Source organism: Neodiprion pinetum, chromosome 2, assembly GCF_021155775.2.
Source record: "Neodiprion pinetum isolate iyNeoPine1 chromosome 2, iyNeoPine1.2, whole genome shotgun sequence".
NCBI lineage: Eukaryota > Metazoa > Arthropoda > Insecta > Hymenoptera > Diprionidae > Neodiprion > Neodiprion pinetum.
This window is the reverse complement of record NC_060233.1, coordinates 42961747-42984348: the sequence shown is the minus strand read 5'-3', so window position 1 is coordinate 42984348 and position 22602 is coordinate 42961747. Positions and strand designations below refer to the sequence as shown.

Genomic DNA, 22602 nt, shown 5'->3' with positions numbered 1-22602 from the left:
ATCATCCGTTTTGCCCTCCTTTTCTCATCTAGTAGTCGTCGCCATGGATGAAATACGCTTTACAGAGCTTTCACATGTTACCAAATGAATAAGACTGCTGCGTCAATCAATATTGTTGTAAAAACAGCCTAGTCTTGTTTCTGACTGTAAACTTGTAAACACGCATTGCTCGTTAGAGCATTTATCCTCATAATTTAATTTCGCTGCCTGTTCATTCCCTTAATTAGCTCACGAACCTGTTTATTTTCTCTGTAACGACGGTGTGGTTACGACATTTTAAACCTGCAACTGGATCGGTTGACGGTCGTCCATTTTTATTCTTTTCCTCTAACTTGACCTTTACATTTCGAAAATTTTCACCTTTTCGAAGCTCAACTTCTACGAAAATCTGAAGACTTGATATATTCTCCGACAGAGTCAAACAAATAAGCTTAATCCCGCAACCATCCAGGTTAGGTACAAACGTCGACCGATATTTCTTATCATCCGTTGCCCGTTTTTGCCGGTAAGACGAATTAGTGACATCTTGCAGACTCGAATCGCGTTTGATCCGACCTTCGTGGAACTACCTACGATGAAAATTCATGGTAGAGTTGACGCAGGGGAAAAAAGCCCCTCGTACTTTGTCCGCGTCGAAGATCAGGAAGCACAAAGAACAGCCTTCTGATCGAAGATCCGAGCCTTTGCCCCGTTTTTCGCTTTCGCGAGCTTGCGACGAAGCAAAGACGCGAGGCGAGGCGGGTCGAGGTCACGACGAGCTTCGCCAAACGAGGTCCCAAAGTGCCGCAGCTCTGATTTGTCCGGATTTATAACCGAAGGCTCTACAACCGCGAGCCTCGCTCCGTTAATTACTGTATTGTTCGCAGTCGGAGGTGCGGGGAGGGATAAAGAGGATCGACTCGGCCCCGATGCCGAGGCTGACTAGAGCTTTTTTCACCACCGCCAGACCTTCGATCAAACTCTCCTCCCTGACGGCGTTGCGAGCGAAACGTCGCCTTGATTTTTACGCGATGAAAACCGCCCTGTGAGTCACGCCGTTGGAAGTGATTACGCGTAGGTAGGTGTTCGATTTTTCTCAACCTGAGCTTTTTCGACACTTTTCAACCCGAACGTCTGTTTTTATTTCTTCATAACGTACAACCGTAATCGGAATGTCGCCGCGGCTTGGAAAATTTATTATACTCCCAACAATGTCAGGCTAATGTGTTGAATTATAAGAAAAGTAAAATAGTGACAAGAGAATCTACTACGTCCGTATTTGAGCGCCCAGTTATTATTACGGTGTCGCATGTCGGGCACACCTAACCGATAAATAGTCAAGTAGCATTAGAGCCAGTTCAAATCGCACCGCTAATGGATGCTGATGACGAACCGTTGTTCCAATTACCCTCGTTAGTCATACGATTATCCGAGCAGCTTACACAATTATAGTCCTTCGACTCGTAATTTAATTATACTCGGAACGAACGAAATTACCATCGCGTTGTTGACCTTTAATTTTTAAATGCCGCTGACAACTGCTGGTGAATTATTTGCAAATTTTTCCTGCCTGACACGGGGGCGAAAATCAGAGTCTCTGCGCCCTTTCAAGTTCAATAAACAAGCGTCTTCGATACTTTCTCCATACATTATATTCGCTAAACAATTGACTATATGATCAAATTTCGAAAAACGAGTCGACTCTCAAGATTATTGCGATACGGATAGACGCGTCCTTTCAACTTCTACAATGACATCAGTTCTAATGACCCTGCCTTAGCTTTTTAGGCCCAAGATAAGCCAAGGCGTCGCAAAGGGGGGCAAAAAATTTCTCCGCAGAATTAATCAGCGAGAAGATTAATCGGCGCTTCCCATTTCATCAAGGTGATAAATTTAGTGAGAGAGCTATAAAGGCTCTCTTCAACCCCGAATATAATTGAATACGATGAATAATCGTCAGTCGGACAAAATAGTACCTGTGACTCGGAGAAGTATCGCAAGAATTTATTGTAGTTGAAAATAAAAAAAAAAACCTTTTCTATTTAACGATATCTAGACGTGACCTCGTTACTGCAAAAGCGTTGATGAAACGCCTACAAACCGCGACGAGATTCACTTATTTATCAAGTACCACAAGCTAGAAATCTGTAATATTTAAAGAAACTTCTTTGCAAAACAACTATCCTGTAATCAGAATTTTCGGAAGTTGTTGATAGCTGAGCTCTTATAGTTTTCAAATAGACGGTAGTTTCTTTTCGTTTTTTTTTTCTGTAGCGTCGTGACGTAATATTGACGGAATCGAATGACTTCGATTAACTTCAGTTTCGTTCTTTCATACGTGTTATATTTAATGATTTTGTACTTCTAGCCTAGTTACATAAGGCTGTATCCGTATCCGTGTAGCGATTTCCCGATACTTTGCACGCGTCCCGGAAACCTGAAACTTTTTTGTTTCACCTAACCAGCTACGTGGCCCCATCACTTTCCTCGAGTTCTTTGAAGTAATTAATTACAGCAAGTAGTTAGCGACTTGCTTCCATCAGAATTCCACGATCCGTAGGGCGTTGGGTAAAGTTATATTAGGGATATCGAAGTTTTGAACTCCGTTTTATTACAAGTCTTTGATGAAACTTTGCCAAAACGAATCGACAAATTGCTAATCAATTACGTAAAAGACCGTTGCAAGCTAAATTTTCAAGTATCTGCCGTACCTACAAAATATGCAAATCTTTGCCGATTCTTCTCTCGCCTTTTTTTCTTCTCTGATTAATTATACGCTTCTTCCTCCTCTCATTTAGCATCAGTGGCGTCTCGAGAACCGTATATAATTTCCCCGACGCGCCCACCGTCTGCAAGCCTGGAGAGTTTCCTCTGAATAAAACTTTTTCACATTTTCATCTGCGAACGTATACCTTGATCCAATTATTATTTCAGCCCGCTCGCGGGTTGCGAAATTATTATATACGCCCCGACAATAAACTTGCCGAACGCCTTCGCATATTCTTCATAATATTCAACTCTCTCGTTTTCATTCAACGCGATGAATTATCGGCGAAAGAATAACACAAAAACCGAAACGATACCTCCGATTTTTTTCTTTTTAATTATTTAAACATTTTTTCCTCTTTCCTTTCACCGGTACGCTGACGTCAGTGCCACGTAGAGCGCGGTTGATACCGACGCGGTGATTTAGTCGAGTCCCTTGACCCAATTTCGCCGATGACAGCCCTCCGTCGCGGATTTAAAAGGCAAGGGGCGGCGAAGGCGGGAGGAAGGGAGGGCCGGGAACTTAGGGAGCAAGTTTCGGATCGGCTGATTTAATTTTCCAAGTCAAATTATCAATTATGCCGAGATAGGCGATTCGTGATTGATTAGTTTGGAGGGAGAGAGAGAGAAGGTTCCTTGGTGTGTGTCAATTTTTTTGTATCAACTTCTGGGACTCGTACGAGAAACTGATTGCGTAAACGAACGAAGCCGGAAGTTGAAGCGACTCCTAGGACACGACTGCTACGTCGACGTCGTCCGGGCTGTAGAACTCTTCTCCCACTTATGATAAAAACATAATGAACGAAATTTCGTTACCTGCACAATCTTCGTCATCTCCTGGATGTCGATTACGCCATTTCCGTCCACGTCGTACATTCGAAAGGCCCATTTTAATTTCTCCTCGGGTGTCCCGCTAGATGTAACGTCTATCGCCAATAGGAATTCCTGGAACATATCAACAAAAACACGGGGTTCATTCGACGGATCAGAGCGAAGGGCTTATACTCGATTAATCAACTCTACGATATTCAAACTTACGCCCCCAATTTGAATTTACACAAATTCAGAGCACGGTGCCAATCTGGTACACCGGAAATTAACAATAATATCACCTCGATTCGTCTCGCTTCGGTTCCGTCTCGACGAAAACTCGACTTTTTCTTACTACCAGGCCTAACTTGTGATTCGTCTGATTTAACGTCGACGTGCACGATTTTTTTCTCAACACCTCTGTATTCTCAAAAATAAAGACGTTTTTACAGTTCGCAACACGTGGAACAAAATTAATATATACAATTGGATCTATTTAGATCTAGCTAGAAGCAAATTTTTTTCCCTGTCTAATCTGATAAAACACGGTATAAATTCTCGATAAAAAATTATTACTCAATTGCATTCATCTGTTTACCATTCATTGGTCATTACAAATGGCTGTAATTGTTAAGCATAGTGACTTTCGTAAACAAATTTTTCAACACCAATCGATACGTATAATACATATATTTAAAAAAACGAAAAAGATTTTTACAACTAAAAAGAAGGTTGAAAAGTTTCAAAAGATAAGATCAAGTGTCTTATTTGTGACTTTACCATTCCTGCCTGGCAAACCATAAAGTATAGGTTGCAAGACGGAAGGAACTACCAGGACATCGAAATAGACTATTGAAAGCATCGGAGAGACCCCGAACTGCATTTTTAGTTAGGGTAGGGCTGACATTGAGAGATCCGTCGACGGACTATCCGAGGCAGAAGAATGGTTGAAATAAATTTAAGAGGGGAGTACAGCTCGGACGGTCTAAAGTCATACCTATTTTTAGGAGTTTATTTTTTTTTTTTTAATTTTTTTTTTATTTTTGTTTCAAATAAAATGAAAACACTCGGAACAATTTAAGTTTCATGACTTTATTATTTATAGTTTATAGTAAAAATTCTCTCATGTTCTTGAAACTACGAATAATAAAACTCTCAAGCTCGGATTGCTCCAATTGTTTCGTTTACTTGGAGAAAAAAAAAAAAAAAAACTTCCAAATATAGGTATGAGCTTAAACCGTCTAAGCTGTATCCCCCCCACTCCTTGAGACCTAGGGTTCTTCGGTTGAAGTTTACAAAATTTGCCCGGCATTCGGTAAAACGCGGCATGAATACGTATACACTCAGATCCATACACTGGGTCGAACTAGGTCGGCCGACGCTTCAGGTAGGTATACGAGAAAAGAAGGAGGAAGGAGGAACGAGGGTGAGAGGGAGGGAGAGGGAGAGAGGAGACTTTACCTCTTTACCGGTCCACGTGACCCCTGGAGGGTCTCTCTCCATATTGACCCTAAGGTTCGCGCCGCCACCCCCAGCGCAGGCCTCATTCAGATGCCACCCATGAAGATAGGGGAATTCTTTCCTACACGACTCGCCCTTGTAAGGAAGATTCATCGCCGCCGAGCGTTATTACCATTTTTCTCCAATTTTATCATCGTCGTTATTTCAATACGGGGGACAAGAACACAAAAAAAAAAAAAAAAACGGGAAGGAAAGAGGCGGAAGACGAAGAATATGCAGAACCTCTGCGTTATAAATGCCTACTCGCCGGGTGAGGAATATTAATGGTCACGGGGTTGAGCCGTCGCGATTCATGGGAGATGTACGTGCATATAGTAATGTAGGGGAAATATCCCAAAGCACTCGTAACACCGGGTCGCCTGCGGAGCTTCGACCGAACACATCTATCCTCCGAAGCGTTAAAAAATTCAACCGATTTCCCACCATTTGGCCACCGTCAACGGCTCGGATATGTTTGTGAGAAGCCACTGATCAAGGGACGCGACGTCCAGTTTTCATCGATGAGTTAATCAAGCCTGAGTTTCACCGCACAGTGAATATCGCAGGTTCCGCAGCGATCAACACTGGGATTGATGAAATTCTCAATAATTCTCATTCAATTCCTGCATCTGTGATAGCTGCAGCTTGGAATGCTTCATATGCATAAACGTCCCATTAGAAAGACGAGAGCGGTGCATGAGCATGTCGTTCCAACTATTCAGCACAGCAATTTGGGTCGAGAGTAAGCGACTCCCATTTCTCGCAATGTGCAACGCGCAATAATTAATGATTCACGGAGGACAAGCAAGCCGACCTCGAGGCGCGTGCAACCTCCCGCAGCACGTCAACTCGGCTTGCAAGTCCAAGCGCAATTCGCATGCACCTTCCACTGCTCGATGTGCGATGCGACAGTTCCTCTTTCGTCAAGTCGATTGTGGAGTATTTCCGTTCTTCTTCGCCGCGTTGGTATACCTGGTTTTGCACTCTTTTCATCAATTTGACTCGATTCCCACCAAATTCTTTCATCCAGCGTTGTCGAAGCGAGTAACGTTAGTGACTGAAGTAAACTTTGCGAGTGAAGACGGTATTCCGGTAACGTCGATTGCCTACGTCAGTATCATGTCCCATTACATACGGCAAGAAAAAGTAAATTAGGCAGTCGCTTGATGTAAGGAGACTCCTCGAGCTGTCGCCGGTTAGCGAAACATGATGCTTCGTTGTCGCTTCGCTCGTGCAGTAAATTTCCCGCGATTTTTTCACGTCGCTCCGTGTTCGTAACAATTTGTCTGAAACAGTTGTCGCGCACGGCCAAGCGCAAGGTCCCCGTTATAGGTAATACAAGTTTTGGGACCTCACATGCAAACACTGAGGACGTAATCGCTGGCGAAACTTTTAATGGCAAATTAATTCAGCAGATGATTGAATTGAGTCGGGCTCGCCGGCGCGGAAGCTATATACCTAATCGAATCGAAGATCTGAGGAGGTTAATTTGGCTCCAGGTAGGAAGGATTAAGGGTCGTATCGCGTGTCGCGACCACGCCCTTACAACAGACCCTCGACACGACGCCCATACCCAGCCAAAGCAGCCGCCTTCGAGCCCTTCGTTTCGCCAGATGTACCGCAGATATGCAGCAAGCAAACCTGTATGGATTTTATCATTACCTCCGACACGCGAGAGTTGCGTCTGAAGCTTGGATGAAGTCGGAGCGACGGTCGTCGATCAGGCCGTGCAGCAATGTTTTGTTTCAAACAATTTATTGATAACTTTCGGCCATTATTATTATTGAAATTTAATTTTCTTATCGTCATTGTTGTGGTTGAATTTTATCTCATCGCAATAAAGAACGTATAGCCACTACGTCCTTACGTTGCTTCAAAACTGCAGCGCGTACGGATGCCGCAGGATTTAACGCGTCCGATTATTCACCAGCCTTTCGCTCCGCGAAGCAATGACGGCGGATTAGTGACGGGTAATTGTATTCCAAGGTACGTTGTAGCTTGTAGAATTCGAGTGTTGAGCTGCACACGGAGATTGGGATCAGAAGTTAAAGGTTTTCCTTGGGCAGGGCGTCGTCGCCGGCACTTTCAGCTCCCGGCGCGCAGCGAAAGGGGGTTCCTATAGCGTTTCTTATCAGCTTACCGGCGAGCGAACAACCGCGTATATTTCGCGACGTGGCAGATTAAACGCCCGAGATTTGTACTTCTTGCTCATTTTCGGGCAGAGCTGGCAGCTACGCCTGTAATAATCTTCGGCGAAAATCTCGACGTAAACTCGAGACGCTCGTTTTCCACGACCTTGGCTCGAGAGATTATTATAAACAATCGGATAGACAATGTGGCACGGCGTGTATATGCGGTTCGTTACCGCTTAGCCGGGGATCCGTTCTCCTGCTTAATTCCGTGTGCGCAGGACTCGCCGATCCGGACACTTCGGTTCCATTTCGATTCATGACTGCTCCTTTGCTCGAATATGTCCAAGACCAAGGCGGGCGTCTCTCTTGTGCAATCGCTTTACCTTCTCTCCTTGCGCTTCGTTGCCGTCAACTAGAATTATCGGTGAGTTCAAATTTTGCGTGCAAAAGATGAAGAATCCATGTTTGAATGATCGTGAGTCAACGGAACTGGGTTCTGTTTTATCTGGCGAGCAGGGTATACGAGAAGATAGGGGCAGTTCTCTTATTGGCACTTGGACTGCGAAAGTTGAGTGATTTGCCAGACCTGCCACGACGTTGTTTACTCACGGTTGACGGAACAAATACAGTAAGCCGATTTTCCCTCGTTCATTTGCACCGCGTACGCTTGCCTGCATCCGTACCGTTCCATCCCGATCCCGCGACAATCCGACTGTAAACACGATACATCACTACTAAGGAAGCCCGACTTGCCATCGATTTCCGATTAGAAATGCGAGTAACTCACGTGTAATTCACCGTAGGTTGGATCAATCTCGAGATAACGGTTCCTTGTTTGCCCGAATTATAATAAATTCGCCAGCGCAAATAAAAAAAATTTTTACAATTGGAGTCGAAAGTTCAAGAAGATAAAGAAAAGGATAATCTTCATAGAAGGTGAACGTGCGAAGTGGGAATGAATCAATCTCTACATGATTGATTGTTCTTAATAGAAGCTGGAGGAGTGCGATATTCTAGCGATGCGGATATGCCGTGTGGAGAATTTTTTGTTTTCATACATCACGAATGCATATTCATGAGAAAAAGACGTCACGGATAAGCTTCTGATCCACTGTCGGTGAAACAATCCGAGAGACGACGTCGACAAATCAATTTTACTTCATATCGCCTTGACACTGCGCAGTATGCTGAAATAAATTAGTCGGCTAAGATCGATGGCATTTCATATCAGTCACCGTTTTTCTTGATTTCTCATTCTAACTTTTCTTTCCAGGAGTGTCAGCTTTAGAAAAAAGAAATATATCTATATACATGTTGGTACTTTTTTTTCTAGAAAGCGACAACAAAGGTATCCTTGTGAGAACGAATGTTTGTCGACCGACATTTTCAAGAACAGTTATAACACACGTTCAGTAATTTTTCATCTGTCTCTTCCCCTAGGCCTTTCTGATCATTTTGTCTCTGTCGCGTGAAAAGTATAATGCAGGGTTCGTTTGCTATGACAAGAAAGATTTATTTTGCAGAAAGTTTAAGAAACAGAAAAATGAGGGTATACAAAAATTCGTATGCAGAGGTGCGTGTACCTTTATAACAAGGCTGCAATTCAATTTTTAATTGGCAAAATTTACAAATCATAAAAAGCTTCAAGTTAACAAGCTCAACTTCCGTTGTTCGCGAGAAATTCGTAGAATGGTTTGAAAAAAAAAAAAAAAAAATTCATTGAAAAAACAAACTAACGTAACTGATTGGTTTGATACTTTCGTTTTAAAAACGAAAAACACTTTTCAAAGGTCAAGGTGATCCAACTATCGCATAACTCCAACCGAGCACCGTAAGTGTCAACTTCCGCGTGCTGCTGCTGATGCGGGTTAAAAATGGTACGAGAAGTTGAGTAACGGTTTGGTAGCAAATAAAGCGATTTTACCAGTATGATAAAAAAATAGAAAGCAAAAAAGAGTAATCATAAATCTGAGGCAGATAAAATTAAAAAAAAAAAAATTACGAGGTTCGCAACAGCAGGCAAGGAAGATCAGTGCAAAATATCAGCACGAAAACCCGTCAGCTCGGTAAGCTTATTGTTAGAAGGTCGTTGCGTGTTGAAAACTGTTGGCAATCAGTTGTAATTAACGATATCCATGAAAGGTTTGCTTTCAGTTTCACCGATAATATTATGTCCGTTATCTCAAAGTTTTTCCGGCGCCGTTCGCACGTTAATCCGGAGTTAACGCTCACCCTGTTTAATAATCGCCCAGCGGCGGCTGAATCCGCAAGGATCCTCGCGATTTCAAGATAACCGCGCTCTAATGTCTTCTAGCAGAAATTTTTAGCCTATTTTCACGGTTCTTAGTCCCGATTCGGGAGCCGCATAGACGATAAGGGGACGTGCGGTGGAAATTCGTGTCCCGGAATTCCGGGTTCATTACGATGAATGGGGCGAATCATCCCCGATTCTGTTACGAGCTCGAAACCTATTGGCTGGGGCGAAAGGCGGAGTAACGATTATCCGCAGTACATACCTTCCTTCGTATCCTGCATGCTTTACCCTGTACATATATACCTATATGTATATGTATCCGCTCGGAAAATACGAGAGGAAATACGAGCTTTTCACCTAAAGTGTGCTTTACTTTTTTTATACGGTGTATTCGATTTCTGCTTTTTTATTCATTTTTCAGTAGTGAGAATATACCGCGGATTAAATAAAATATATACCTGAGGATGTTCTCCGTTTAGCTGCAGAGCTGGAGATACGTTTTCTCACTTCAGACTCCCCTGGGCTTTCCTACAGCTTCCTGAACCGGAAATCAACGGTTCGAGTAATTTGCCCCGCTGTTACCGCTGCAGCATCGGCCCGACGATGTGAGGAACTTCTTTTATTATATCGCTATTGAGATATCCTTTCGAAATCTCTGTCCGTTCAACCGTTCGCACCGCTCCAGCTGTCGCTTATTGTTTCCGTCTGGACTGATTGTTGAATTCGTTTAACGAAAAAAATAGTTTTGCTTGCATTTGCACATCGATTTTTTCGACGCAGTAATTATAGATATCGAGGAAAGAAAAAGAGAGACAAAATTTGAAGGACCAACACACGAGCCATATTGGATGGACTGATTTATCCGGTAACGTAAAATTTCACGAACAAGGCAAGTGTACCAGTCATTGACACGTTTAGACCCAATCATTGACCGTTTTATTTTCCAAAATTATAAATCGACGGCACAAATTGTCAATCTCTTGACGACTAAAACCAATCGCTGAATCGCTAGAGGGTTGAATGCTTCAAATAAGTTTTTTTGGTAATTTTAGAACCAAGGTTCAAACAGATACGACCAAAAAAAGGTCAATAATTGGGCCAGGGTCAGTAACCGGTACACTCACCTTAAACGGGAAAAATGACACAGATCAGGCTGAAGTTCCCAATTGAAACGGAAAGCCCGATTTTCTGACGCGACGAGAGAGGTCTCATCTTGTACAGAACAGTCCATCGTAATCCGGATAATGGCTGCTCCCGAGTAAACGATGCCTTCTCGGGGATACGACATAGCGACGCTGGTATAATACCGGCTACATGTAAGGCACCTACTTGGATTCCGCGCACTTTTAATCCCGTTAATACGGTGCTTGAATTACAATCGAATGGTACCTTTAACGCTGGAAAGCGACGGTACGGCGTGGCAGCAGACGTTTGAATTTTCCAGCATTTTTATACCTACTAAAATAGACGGAAATAAAACTGGCGTGCGACGTATGGGCAGGTATAATGTAAGAGGAAAAATGTGTGCCACTGAAAGATTTCATCTCCTCGAGCGGATTCGCTGTTCATAATATTGTCCTCTTGCGAAATATACAATGCCCCCGTTAATATACAGATATACAAACGGGTTTAATCGACCGTGACAGAAAAGTTTACGACGAGGGTGGTCGGGGATTGAAAGGAATGCGATAAAGATCTCACGAGGCACATTCCGCTTTCTGCACGAAACTGCACAGACTATCAAAGAACCAACGTAGCAGGTTCGCACTTTTACGAGAACGTGCGTATTATTCCAAGATGCGGACGAGAGAACTTCGGACTCTCGTTACGAGACCTGATTAAATCTTCGGCAGCAGGCATGACGTGTCTCGATTGTTTCCGGAAGTTTCTTGTTGCCTTGGTTTGGTTCAACGAATCCTCGTCGAACGACAAGGGATGCAGGAAGTTTAAGGTTCGAGATTTTCTCAAAACTTGAAAGAATCGGGGGGGGGGGGGGGGGCAGAGGCGAGGACGAAAGTGAACGATACAAGTTGGTATAGACCTCTGTAGTGACGTCATACTGGCTAAGTGGAGGGAATCAAAGATACAGAGGATGGCGTTTTCTCCTTCCCTCCGATGAGTTAATCATCAATTTTCTCCAGCTATATTTAGGCCATCTTTCTCGTCGAACTAACGACGTCTGCACGTGAAACGAATAGACGCGGTTGCCGGAGCTGAATTCTTTAACGATTAGGACAGCCTCGCATGCGAAAGAATCACGGTGAAGGTTCGCGGATTAGGTAACAACAACGGGACGGACGGAAGGAAGGAAGGAAGGAAGGAAGGAAGGAAACGCCCGGTTGCATGACGTGCTTTCATCAAAGGCGACGGTAATTCGGACGGCGAGCGTTGAATCGACGAGTGCTGCAGGTTACGTCGGTTCGTCACCTCGCACCTAACAATAAATGGCATTGCGCTGACGGTACTCGCGACGAAGCTTTCTTTGTCCGTCTACTCTCCCTCTTCCTCTCTCTTTCAGTCGGGCCGTGACTAATTGCGAGCAGAAAAATGACACCCTCGTTCGGCAAATCCATCGCTCGGTTCACCCTTATCGGTGATACTTCTCAAGGAGGAGGATGGCTTATCAGGGACATTCTTCTCGACGAAGCAATCTGTCACACCAAGTGGCGATTCGTACTTCTACGTAAAAGCCGCGTTAACTTGAAGTTTCACTTACGTATTGCTTGTGTACACAAGCGCGGGAAACTTCAAAGAAACTGTTTTACGTTATACTGTGATCGTAGATAATCATAGGCACGTCAAAGAGCGAAATATTTATTCGTACGCCAATGACAAGAGAGTCTCGATTCTTTGAAAACGTTATTGCTTTTTCTTTAATCCTCCGTAGCGATATTTGAAAAAATCTATGAGCCAATTATTCTTTGATCTTGGAGCTCGTTGAATTAGCGGAAGAAATTCTCATCTTTTATTTGACTTAATTTTGCGAACGTGTGATAAAACAGTCATGTTTTCAGTGTGAAAAATTCTAGAATCCAGCCTGAGACATGTACCTGTTCAAAGTTCGGGAACTCGTTGAATATAGATAGAATTCACAAAGAGTAAAGAGAAAAGAGAAATGAAGCTCACGTTTTAACTGAACGTGGTTTTCGATGAGAATTAAAGAAATTCATGAAAGAGGTGCACAAAAGTTTATATCAATAATAAACTCAACACCCTGACAGACAGCCGCTTTAGGATTCTCAAGCATTCGCGTTAAACTCTAGCGGACGACGCGACGCCGCGACGGGGTGTTCGGTCGTTAGAAATTCACTCTGCATAGTCATAAGTACGTATATAAAATACATCAAGCGTGGGAAATCTAGCATATGAAAGGGAGATAAAAAGTTTCGCCAAGTTTCCTATAAAGGTAATTCTCCGGCCATTTCGACTCGAAGTGTTTTATATAGGTACAACCTAATCGAAGGAGGAAAACTTTTTACTGCCGTTTTCTCGTCTAACTTTCGAGACACAGGAATCGAGGGACCGAGTTAAGAGGGTGTGAAATTCACGGCGAAAGAGGAATAATAATCTTCCAAGGATCGAGGTTTGTCACTGCATCCTTTTTACCCAGTATTTAAAGTTATACTATTTTTTTTCAAGTATAACCTACAACTATACGCAAAACACGTCAAAGTCGATGAGACGTCCGACTCACTCCTCGCAGCTGGACGCGGGTGAAAGACAAAAGTGGTTTTCGTCAATTACTCGCAAAATATAAATTCACAAAATATACCGTTTACGATATATAGTTAACCCAAGCATCGCATTTCTCTTCACAACGTAACATTTTCACACATTTTTCAATTATTCGAAAACGGAACTATGGATATTCGAAATCCTTCCGGAATGCAATTTCCCCCGCTGGCTGGTAATATCGACCCCTGTAATACCGCCAGATTTTAATAACGTCGGAAATTTAATATTGTTTTTCTCAGTCCTTCGCTAATACGCGGGGTTGTGGATTACGAATTGGGTTAGGCTAGGTTAGGTTAGGTTGGGTTAACGAACCCGTCGAACCGCGAAGAGAAAGTCCGATGGGATAGGAAAAGCCCCATAGATGGAGAAATGAGAAGTGACGTTGAACGGAGCGGAAAGTTAAAGCGCGTTAACCATGATACAAAGGCAATTCTAATCAACGTCGGATCTAGGATAGACAATTAAAACAGATAAGCGAGGTAGCCGCTGGTGGGCGAAGCAGGTAAGTGGGAGCAGATCGAGTAACGAAAGCTCTCGAGACGACCGATCGAACGGTTCCTCAACGCTGCGTGGGAAATCCTGACGTAACACGCACGTGATAAAAATGAAAATTATAATAACAAGGACGACAACAAGTTTTTGTATGCGTACGCATTGTGCTCGCTCCCCTGCAAAGCTTTGTGAAAATAATCAAAGAATGGAGAATTAATCCTGGGTATAAGAAAATATTTGACAAAGGCTATCCAGGGTGAGTATTACAATGGGGGTTGGTGGGCGGCTGTTATATATAATATACTTACACGCGGGTGGGGACACCTACACATTTTACTAACGTATACGCGATATCCAAAGGTCGCCCTGGACTTCAATGAGTAGGAGGGGAGGATGAATGAGGTTTTCGAGATAAGAAAGCCGGTATAAGTGTAGAGAGCGGTATACAAATGTACATCGAGGACCATTTATTTGGACGTCACTCGAGTTTAGGGGTGGGTAATCGGTATAAATTTGTATAGGTGGTCGCGCCAATATCTACCCGAGTGATAATAATGCTACAGACAATAAGGAAGATCGCGTCGTTTGACTGTTATAGATTATCCAATCACGTCGTACAGACACCGAGGAACGGCGAAAAAATTTAGACACCGTATGAGGTATCGCACGTACATATGAGATATTCCATGCCAACTCTACGAATGAATTTCCCGCATGGTATCGGGTCGAAGAATCTTTTTTATAATAATTAGGAAATTTTCAAAAATGGAATATTTTACCTTCGTAAAAATATGTTGAAATAAAAATAAATAACAGTTTACGCTAAAAAGCAGTGTCGGAAGAGGAGTATACAAAATTACGAATGAAGTGAAAAATGGTAAGGAAAAATCGTTTGTCGAGTTGGCATGGAATACCTCACATATAACGTATGTACATTGGGTTAGATTTGAAACTGCGAAACACTTGAAGCTTCCTGTATCCCCTTCCTTCAACACCTACTTTTTATTCCTCGTCCGACAGTTCCGACAGAGACACCTTCTGACGTCGGATGGTCACGTATGTACATGGAACTTGTCTCGAGGCAAAATTCGTGGCTACATTGATTTGTCGGTAAGGTGAACCGGGCGTTATAAACGCAGACGTGGCGCTGGGACCTCGTTCGTTTAATTATATAACAACTTTAATAAGCTATTATGCGTCCGCGGATTTATTTCACCGAGTGAGAATACAATACGTCGTTAAGAACGTTCGGCGTCAACGCAACGATCATAATTACCCGAGATTGGCGATGGGTTCTTGGATATATATATTTTATTCAGTCCACGTCTTGCTCGCCCCTGCATCACCTCGTCTCTTCACTGATAGGAGTGACGCGGAAACTTTCGCGATGCCACCTGCCTGCGAAATACTCTAATAGCAGACATCCGCGTTAGCAAATTTCAATTTTCTAGCCCGCGGAGACGCGATAACAAACGATTATTATCGATCGGATCGATTAACGATCGACCCTCGAATCGCACTTACGAAAATTCGAATCTTTTGCTAAACGAAAACGAGAACAAGTTTCACGTCCGATAAAATTTCGGCACGTGTACGAGTAAATCGAGTTTAAAGTTTTGCGGATACGGATTGACGTGCGTTGTCGTCGCTCGTGGCATTTTGTCAAACAGCCTGACATTTCGCCGTGGCGGCGTGTTGGATGATACGCATATACGACAAATGTTATTTGATTAGGTACCAAAATTATCCGGGAACGTTCGTGCCTATTATGGGAACGTGCAGGATTTCTCCGCAAACGACTACAGAAGTACGGAAATGAGTATGATAAAATGAAAATGGAAACAAAAACATTTCGATATGATTCACGGTGTCCAGTGCTCCTGAAAATGTCATTGAATTTTACTTGCCCTTCGAAAGTGCTGGAAACTATCCGTGAATTTTTCTCGTGTCCTGAAAATATTCTACATTTAATGTCTTTGAATAACCAGAAAATATCCTCGAATTTGTTACGGATTTTTTACTGGACACCATGAATTATGAACGCATAGCCGCTGTACTCATTTAGTACTGTTTGTTCTTTACAGCTTGTAAAATGTAGATGAAAGAGTAGAAAAAACAAAATAAATAAATGCAAACCGCATCCTCAACAACGCCGATTGGTCGCCGACTTAACAGCGGTGACTAAGAGTAATTATTTTCCAACTAACAAGTCCGATACAAGAATCATCAGCTGGTTTTATTCTCTCAAGTAGTTGTCATCTATTTATTTTTTATATATTCTTTTTTTTTTTTTTTTTTGTAATTTGGTTTCAAGCAACTCGTAAGAAAGCGACACACTTGCAAGATACACGCTTTAGAATTCCAGGTGCACTCCTTCGATAACTACGCAAGCACGACGACTGGGACGCAATTATCTCGGTATTCCAGCACAGCGCGATTGTTTATTTATTTATTCACTTATTGTTGGCCGGTATTCGTTCGGGCGCAGATTGGATTGCGCCGGTGCATGTCAGCGGCCGCCGTATCGCCAAGAGGCATCCTGATTGCTGGTACATACAGGTACGCGTATAGTAAAAATCAGCGAATTGCAATTAGTGTCGACGAAACGATAGCGCAACTCTTGTATAATATCTTACGCCGCTTGTGTAATCACGAACGTCGGCTGTGACTTCGTTCCATATAACAGGGTACCGGCAACCAAGGCGACATGCACATTGTATGTATCACTTTTACCGTACGCTGCCTGAGACGGAAGAAGATCCAGATAAGGACCCTTTGGTCATCGCTATACAGAATTTCCCCCAAGTTAGTTTCTTTCCTTACAATGTCGGAATAATAAATTGCGAACGAGTGGGGAAACGGTTGAACCTTTTCGCGAATCCCTCTTTCGGAGGATCGGGTCTTTTCCAAGTATAACCTGCACTCGGGCGTAACGACGTGTACAGCATATGTAAAATCCAGTAAGACCAATTACCTTGAAGTCGATGTACCCGTTCTTGTCCATGTCAAATGTGCGGAAGACGTGGTCGCAGAATTCCTCGGCGTTACCAGAGGGGAAAAACATTTTGTACATGTCGACGAACTTGGCCGGAGTCAGTCTGCCGTTTGGACAGTCTTGCTGTAAGAAGAAAAAAGAGAAACACGTGGCATGAAACGTGAAATATACGATACAGCGACGAAAGATTGCAACGATCTGTTGATCGAGGATGAGAAGGAGGAGCAGGATGCGGGGGACCGGGTGAAAGCGGAAATTACATCAACTTCGATCGGCAATCAATCAGGGAAAGGTCCTGGGCAGGAATTGCCGCGAAATTTCGTCGTCTTTAATGACCGAGGTACGGCTCAACGGCTAACGACTCGAAGCTTTGGCGTCGGGCTGCTCGCCGCTTTTACCGCTCCGCCTCTCTCGACGCCAAGACCTTATCAGGATTAACGCGAGGCGAAACGGGCTTCACACCCGTCCGACTCGTTGAACGTTCCATCCCCGAAATCCCCGAGCATTCTTAGCCTCGGCCTGTCCCGCATGGGACGCCTAGCACGGTGCCTATCGATCATTCGGCACGAGCCTAGCCGTCACCCCGTTACGCTGACATTTTCGTCGGCGTTAAAACGCGACGGCGACGCGTCTTTTTACCGCCGTCGAGGAAGGAAGGCGAGGAGGAGGACGAGGTTTAGCCACACCCGTGTCGCAATTTCGATTACGCAAGCGAGCGCTGACCGTTCCTTCGGTCCTCCTCCGCTTCTCCGCGTAATAACTACGAGAATATGTACCTGTACGTAGAAAATGCCTCGGACAAACGTAAAATCAATATTGATCCTGCACAATGTATGTATGTATAAAGTGTTCGTACCGCAGGTTGTCCGAGTCTCTTTAAGGTACTCTCGAGTGAGTTATGCTTATTTATCGCACGTTAGAAGAAGAATTCAACGAGGTCACTCCGAACGAGCGCAAACTCTTCGAATGCGGTTCTAGTCCGGCGTCGTTTCATTTTTGATTACGTCTTCTGATTTGTACGTGAAGATATATTCCTGGACCGAACTGACACGATTCAATCGATCAGACTCGGTATAATATAATTTTTGCAACGTCTTCGAATTATTCCTTTGTCTATTCTATTTTTGGACACCTCCGATTTCCTACAAAACCACGCACATCTAAAATCGGAGACTTGGTAAAGAAAAGAAAAAAAAAGTATCACGTCGGTTAGAAAAAATACCCAAACTTGTCGAGATATAGTGAGATGAGTAAGTGGTCCTCACCGAGGTCCGGTTTCAGAAATGATTCACTGCCATTGGCACGTACGAGACAACGGGTTAGACACGTTCCCCGAGACGAACAACTGGGAGGCTTTTAGCCCATATTTTAACCCTTACACGACTGTAGGAAACACATGTCAAATTATGAGCGAAAGAGCTGAAGGACGCAGCGGTGACTTCAAGCTCTGACCCACTTGCTAGATGAGGCTTTATTTCGTTTTCATTCAACTTGTCCCTCACCTCTCCGTCACCCTCTATCTCACCTCCTCTCTTCCCCTCTTTCTCTCTCTCTGTCTTAAGCGATTATTAAGCCTTTTTGTCTTTCCATTTCTATTTTATTTGTCTCACACTACTCAATATCGCTATTAATACAAATAAACTTATAACGTTGCATTCTCTCTCTGAGTAAACTCTACTCTACCCTATTTTACTCTCGCTTTGGACTACCGCAGTTGTAACACAACACCGTCGTGCGTACGACTGAAAATTTTCTACGAGGATCTCATGTTTGTAGTTAATTTTTGGAGAACAATGTTGAAAAGATATTCGAAAAAACAAGAGGTCAATTACTAGTTTTCCGAATAATCTGAAAATATGCTGCTAACCTTATTCACTTGATCTATAACTTACGCTCCATTAGACAATCATAGCTTTGAGTTGCAACCAACTATCGCGCAATGACGGACATCTTTCTAGTCTCCTTAAATTCCATTAGGTTAGGTTGAGCCGCGATAGGTTAGGTTAATCCGAATGCACGGCACTTCGGCATCGTTATCGGTTCACAGCTAGCAGCTTATAACGAAAGCGGGTGCAAAGAGGGAGGTAACGGAAACGGGTAAGAGATCGTGGATGAGGTCGGAAAGAAAACGGCAAACGATACTCGAGGTCTGTACGATGTCGAGGAGGAGGAGCCCGCCATCCACTCGAGGGAGTCGTACAAGGCACGCGAACCTAAACCCCGAATAGAAAGCAAGAAAGACAAAGGAGCGAACGGACCGAGTGCGAGTGGATTTTCTAGTGCGGGAAACGTCGGAGGCGAGCAAAGAGGAGATACTAATCACTTAGCATTTCAAGCGGGCAGCGCAAAGATTAAACTGACGGTGAGAGAGTTAGGGAAAGGCGTGCAAATTTATATGTGAGGAAAAACTCCTTGTCCGAGTTTCGAATCCCGATGCCAAAAATACCCAGGCATTGAAACTTATGAAAGATATTTCGCGATCATTTATAATTCCGCTGTCCCGACAGAATTTTAAAGCACCTCGAGGAACAGGGATCCATGGAAATGAGCAGACTCCTTACTTTTTCAATAATACGCCCTGCCTCTTGCTTCACTTTATCTTTTTTATTCTCCATTATTATTATTTTTTTCTTTCTTCGCCGACAGAACCGTTTCGTCCATCTTAAGAGGAGCTTACGAAGCTTTCTTATCTGTTGAGATCCTTTCAACGTCGGTACGAACTTGAGAGGAATCGACAACTGCTGTCGGGGCCGGGGTGAGAACATGAACGGATTAAGAGAACTCACCCCAACCCCGCGGGTCTCTGTACAAAAGGACGGGGAGTTTTGCAAGACGGTATCATCATTCCGAACGAGATTATACTCTCGTTAGAAAAAATCTACCCACATTTAAATGAAAGAGAAAAGAAAACCAGAAAATAATAAAATAACAAACAAACACCAAAAATCTGTAAAATTTTACATCTTTTTGTACAGCTTTGAACTTTTAGACTCGACGATTTGAGCGGTCCACTGCACTGGTATGATTATGTAGTTTTCATCCAGCGATCACGATACTTTCTTTCTTCGTTTTAAAATAATTTCCATAAAATTCCTCAAGCTATAGGCAGACTTTATTTAGAACAAAGAACTTCGCCCCTTGTTTACCGTCTCTGACTGTGAGTAGAAATTTCCCACCGGCGCAAATATTTTCTACCTCACCCTGAGCGTGTGTAAAGAGAGAGAAAGAGAGCCGCAACGGTGAGCTTATTATTCTAGGTTTTTTCCCCACACCTGTCTTGAATAAAAGCTAATATACATAAATCCGCGTCAAGTCTACCGTAGAGAATAGGACGAGGAGGTGGAACGAGAGATCGAAATTGAGGCGAGCAAAGAAGATGGCGGCGGTCGTATCGATTGAGAAAAGCCTGCCACAGATTTCCCCGTAGCCGGCGAGTAACGTCCAACAAAAGTAAATACACAAATAATGGGAATCGAACAACATAACCCAAAACAAATCGCAGCGACACGAAGAAAGTTCTCCTATTCTCCGATATATGTGTACATGTATTCACGTATCGGCGTGAAATATCTGTGTCGTACGGTGAATCAGAGGGATGCGAGAGGAGCCGAGTGCCAACATGCTGATACGCGTTGAAGAATTTTTTCACAAACGTTCAAGGTATACCGCGCGTGTTAAAAATCCGAAGGTATGAAAGAGGAAGAAAATGAGGAAAGCTAAAGTATGAAGTGAAAAATGTGAAACGCTCCGCTTGCGATACCTTTTGCGTTCCTCGACATTTTTTATTTTTTATTTATCTTTTGTTTTTCTTCGGTTTTATTTATTTATTTATCTACTCTCTCGGCGTAGCGAGGTACTCGCGCTCTTCAAGTTGGAACAGCGAACTTGCACTCAAGTAGGTACAACAAACTTTTCCACCAAAGTTACGAAAAATGACTGGAATAAAAAGCGGTCGGGTACGCCGAGGGTTGACGCGACCCGTTTTTCACTGCCTAATTTATTCATGCCCACGTGTAAAATTTTCCGGTGTTCCTCGAGTGAGGAAGTAAGGAAGAAGAGAGAGGGAGAGAGTCAAGGATCAGCAAGGACGTTCGTGCGGAAAGAGAACAGGATCCGGATAACCCTTTCACTCACGCAATTCAGTTGCCTGAAAATGCAAAAAGATTCAGAATTTTGCATGGAACATATAAAAAAACAGAAGTAACAATAAAATAAAAAGAAAAAAGATGTGCCACTATAGTGGCTTCTGTGAAAGGGTTAAAAATAGGGGAACAATAGAACCGCAGGTGAAGAAGCGGATCGTGTGGGATCTATATTTCTTTGTCGTGCAATATATCAACGTGAAAAGACGCAGGTATGCATAATAACGCTTCGCGTTGTTTGAACAGTTGATCCGTTTCATCTGCTGCTTCCTCCGATCCGACACTTCGACTTCGATTAAAATGTAGGTACATCCCTGGTAAATATTAGTCGAAACGATGTAGAACGAACATCATACTTTTTTTTCCAGATAATAATTTATGCGAGTGATAATTTATTACTGAAGCTTGTATTGTTGTTGAAGATTTTTACGGAATATACGAATACTTGACGAGTGTAGAGCAACGTAGAGTAACGACGAGGCCGCATCGCTTTCAGGCGAAAGTGTAATTTCCACTGAATCGAACCGCTAGATTGTTCGGTAAAAATTTTGCAACACCGCCGAATGGTTGACATCGGTTCTGTCGCGTTCCGTCATCCGTACACCCGATACGTTCCTTCGCAATTATACGGGTCACGGCCATGCCCGACTGACAAAAACAAAGCAATTGCGTAATCCAATTAACCGCGTCGCGCGTCGGTTCAACGTTACGCGGTAACGAGAAGAACAACTTTGGTCGGTGACGGTGAATCGTCTGCAAGCGCGTTGATGTCACGGAAACTCGAAAAAACGATGCGAAAAGTCGAGAACTTGCAGCTATCGCATGCTTCAAGTTGCGTCGGTCGGAAAACTCGAAGTTCGAATATTCAAAATGGTTAATCCAATATGGCTGATAAGCACAGAAAAACAAGAAAAATTTTGAAAACATTGCGTAAAATTTTTTGGCGTGTATCAAGTTTGTGTAAAAATTGACGTTAGAATTTTCATGGTAGATTAACAAAAAATGCTTATCATCCGGCTGTTTTTACAATAAATAAATAAATAAATGTCATATTTTTATTAGACTTGGAAATATTTCCGGGATCATGTGGAACCAAGAAACGCAGCAGTTGTTACCAAAAAGTAGTTTAATAAGTATGAAGCTGCAAAAAAAAGGTAGGACGTCGAACGTGACTTGAATTAAACGGTTAATGTTGGCGAAAATTTATAACGACATGCGTGGAAAGTATGGCTAAGGATCACTTTGCGCTCGGAGTTGGACCGAATCAGACAACAAGGCGCGATGTCCGCGTAGACAGCGAGGCGGAAGATGCATATACAAGTTACAGCTAAGAGGTGGGTAGGAGATTCAGAACGATCGATCAAAGAAATCGATCTTCATATCTCACTTGTCTTGTATTTTAAATAATTATCTTACACGTTTTTCCTCTTTTTAAACATAATCTCGCCTTTTTGGCTCGTCACACGTTTTCGCAAAATCAACCGTCCTACTCTGTATCTTTCTGCCTTCTGCCCCGCTACTCGCAGAGCGGTAACTTGGCAATTTTTCAGTCGAGTCTCCTCTACCAATCCCTGATATAAGTGGCTAACCAACGGCTAAGTTAAAACCTAAGTAACGGGTAAGCGCCTAAAATACGAAGGTATTATAGTTACATACGCCGTCGCTCCGTCTATTATACGCGTATTCCATGGAATTGAGGCTGAAAGCTTTGAATAGCAAATAGCTCCGAAGTTACGTTCTACAACGGTTATTTTGATAATAGCGCGGGTAAGTACAAGGGAGACGAACGCGGAAAGG

The 22602-nt window shown here is 43.2% G+C and overlaps 2 protein-coding genes across 6 annotated transcripts in view; both read right to left on the bottom strand.

The window, feature by feature from the left end:
• Nca (neurocalcin homolog) overlaps nucleotides 1–22602 on the bottom strand; it is a 113285-nt gene that overhangs the window by 19211 nt on the left and 71472 nt on the right. The gene's annotated exons all lie outside the window — the stretch shown is intronic.
• LOC124210960 (neuronal calcium sensor 2) overlaps nucleotides 1–22602 on the bottom strand; it is a 98619-nt gene that overhangs the window by 4802 nt on the left and 71215 nt on the right. For all 4 annotated transcript variants that reach the window (XM_046609459.2, XM_046609460.2, XM_046609461.2 and 1 more), the window contains 2 exons: nucleotides 16643–16786; nucleotides 3562–3690 (listed from right to left, as the gene is read on the bottom strand). In XM_046609459.2, the coding sequence (XP_046465415.1) occupies nucleotides 3562–3690; nucleotides 16643–16786 (273 nt within the window). The remainder of the gene's footprint in view (nucleotides 1–3561; nucleotides 3691–16642; nucleotides 16787–22602) is intronic.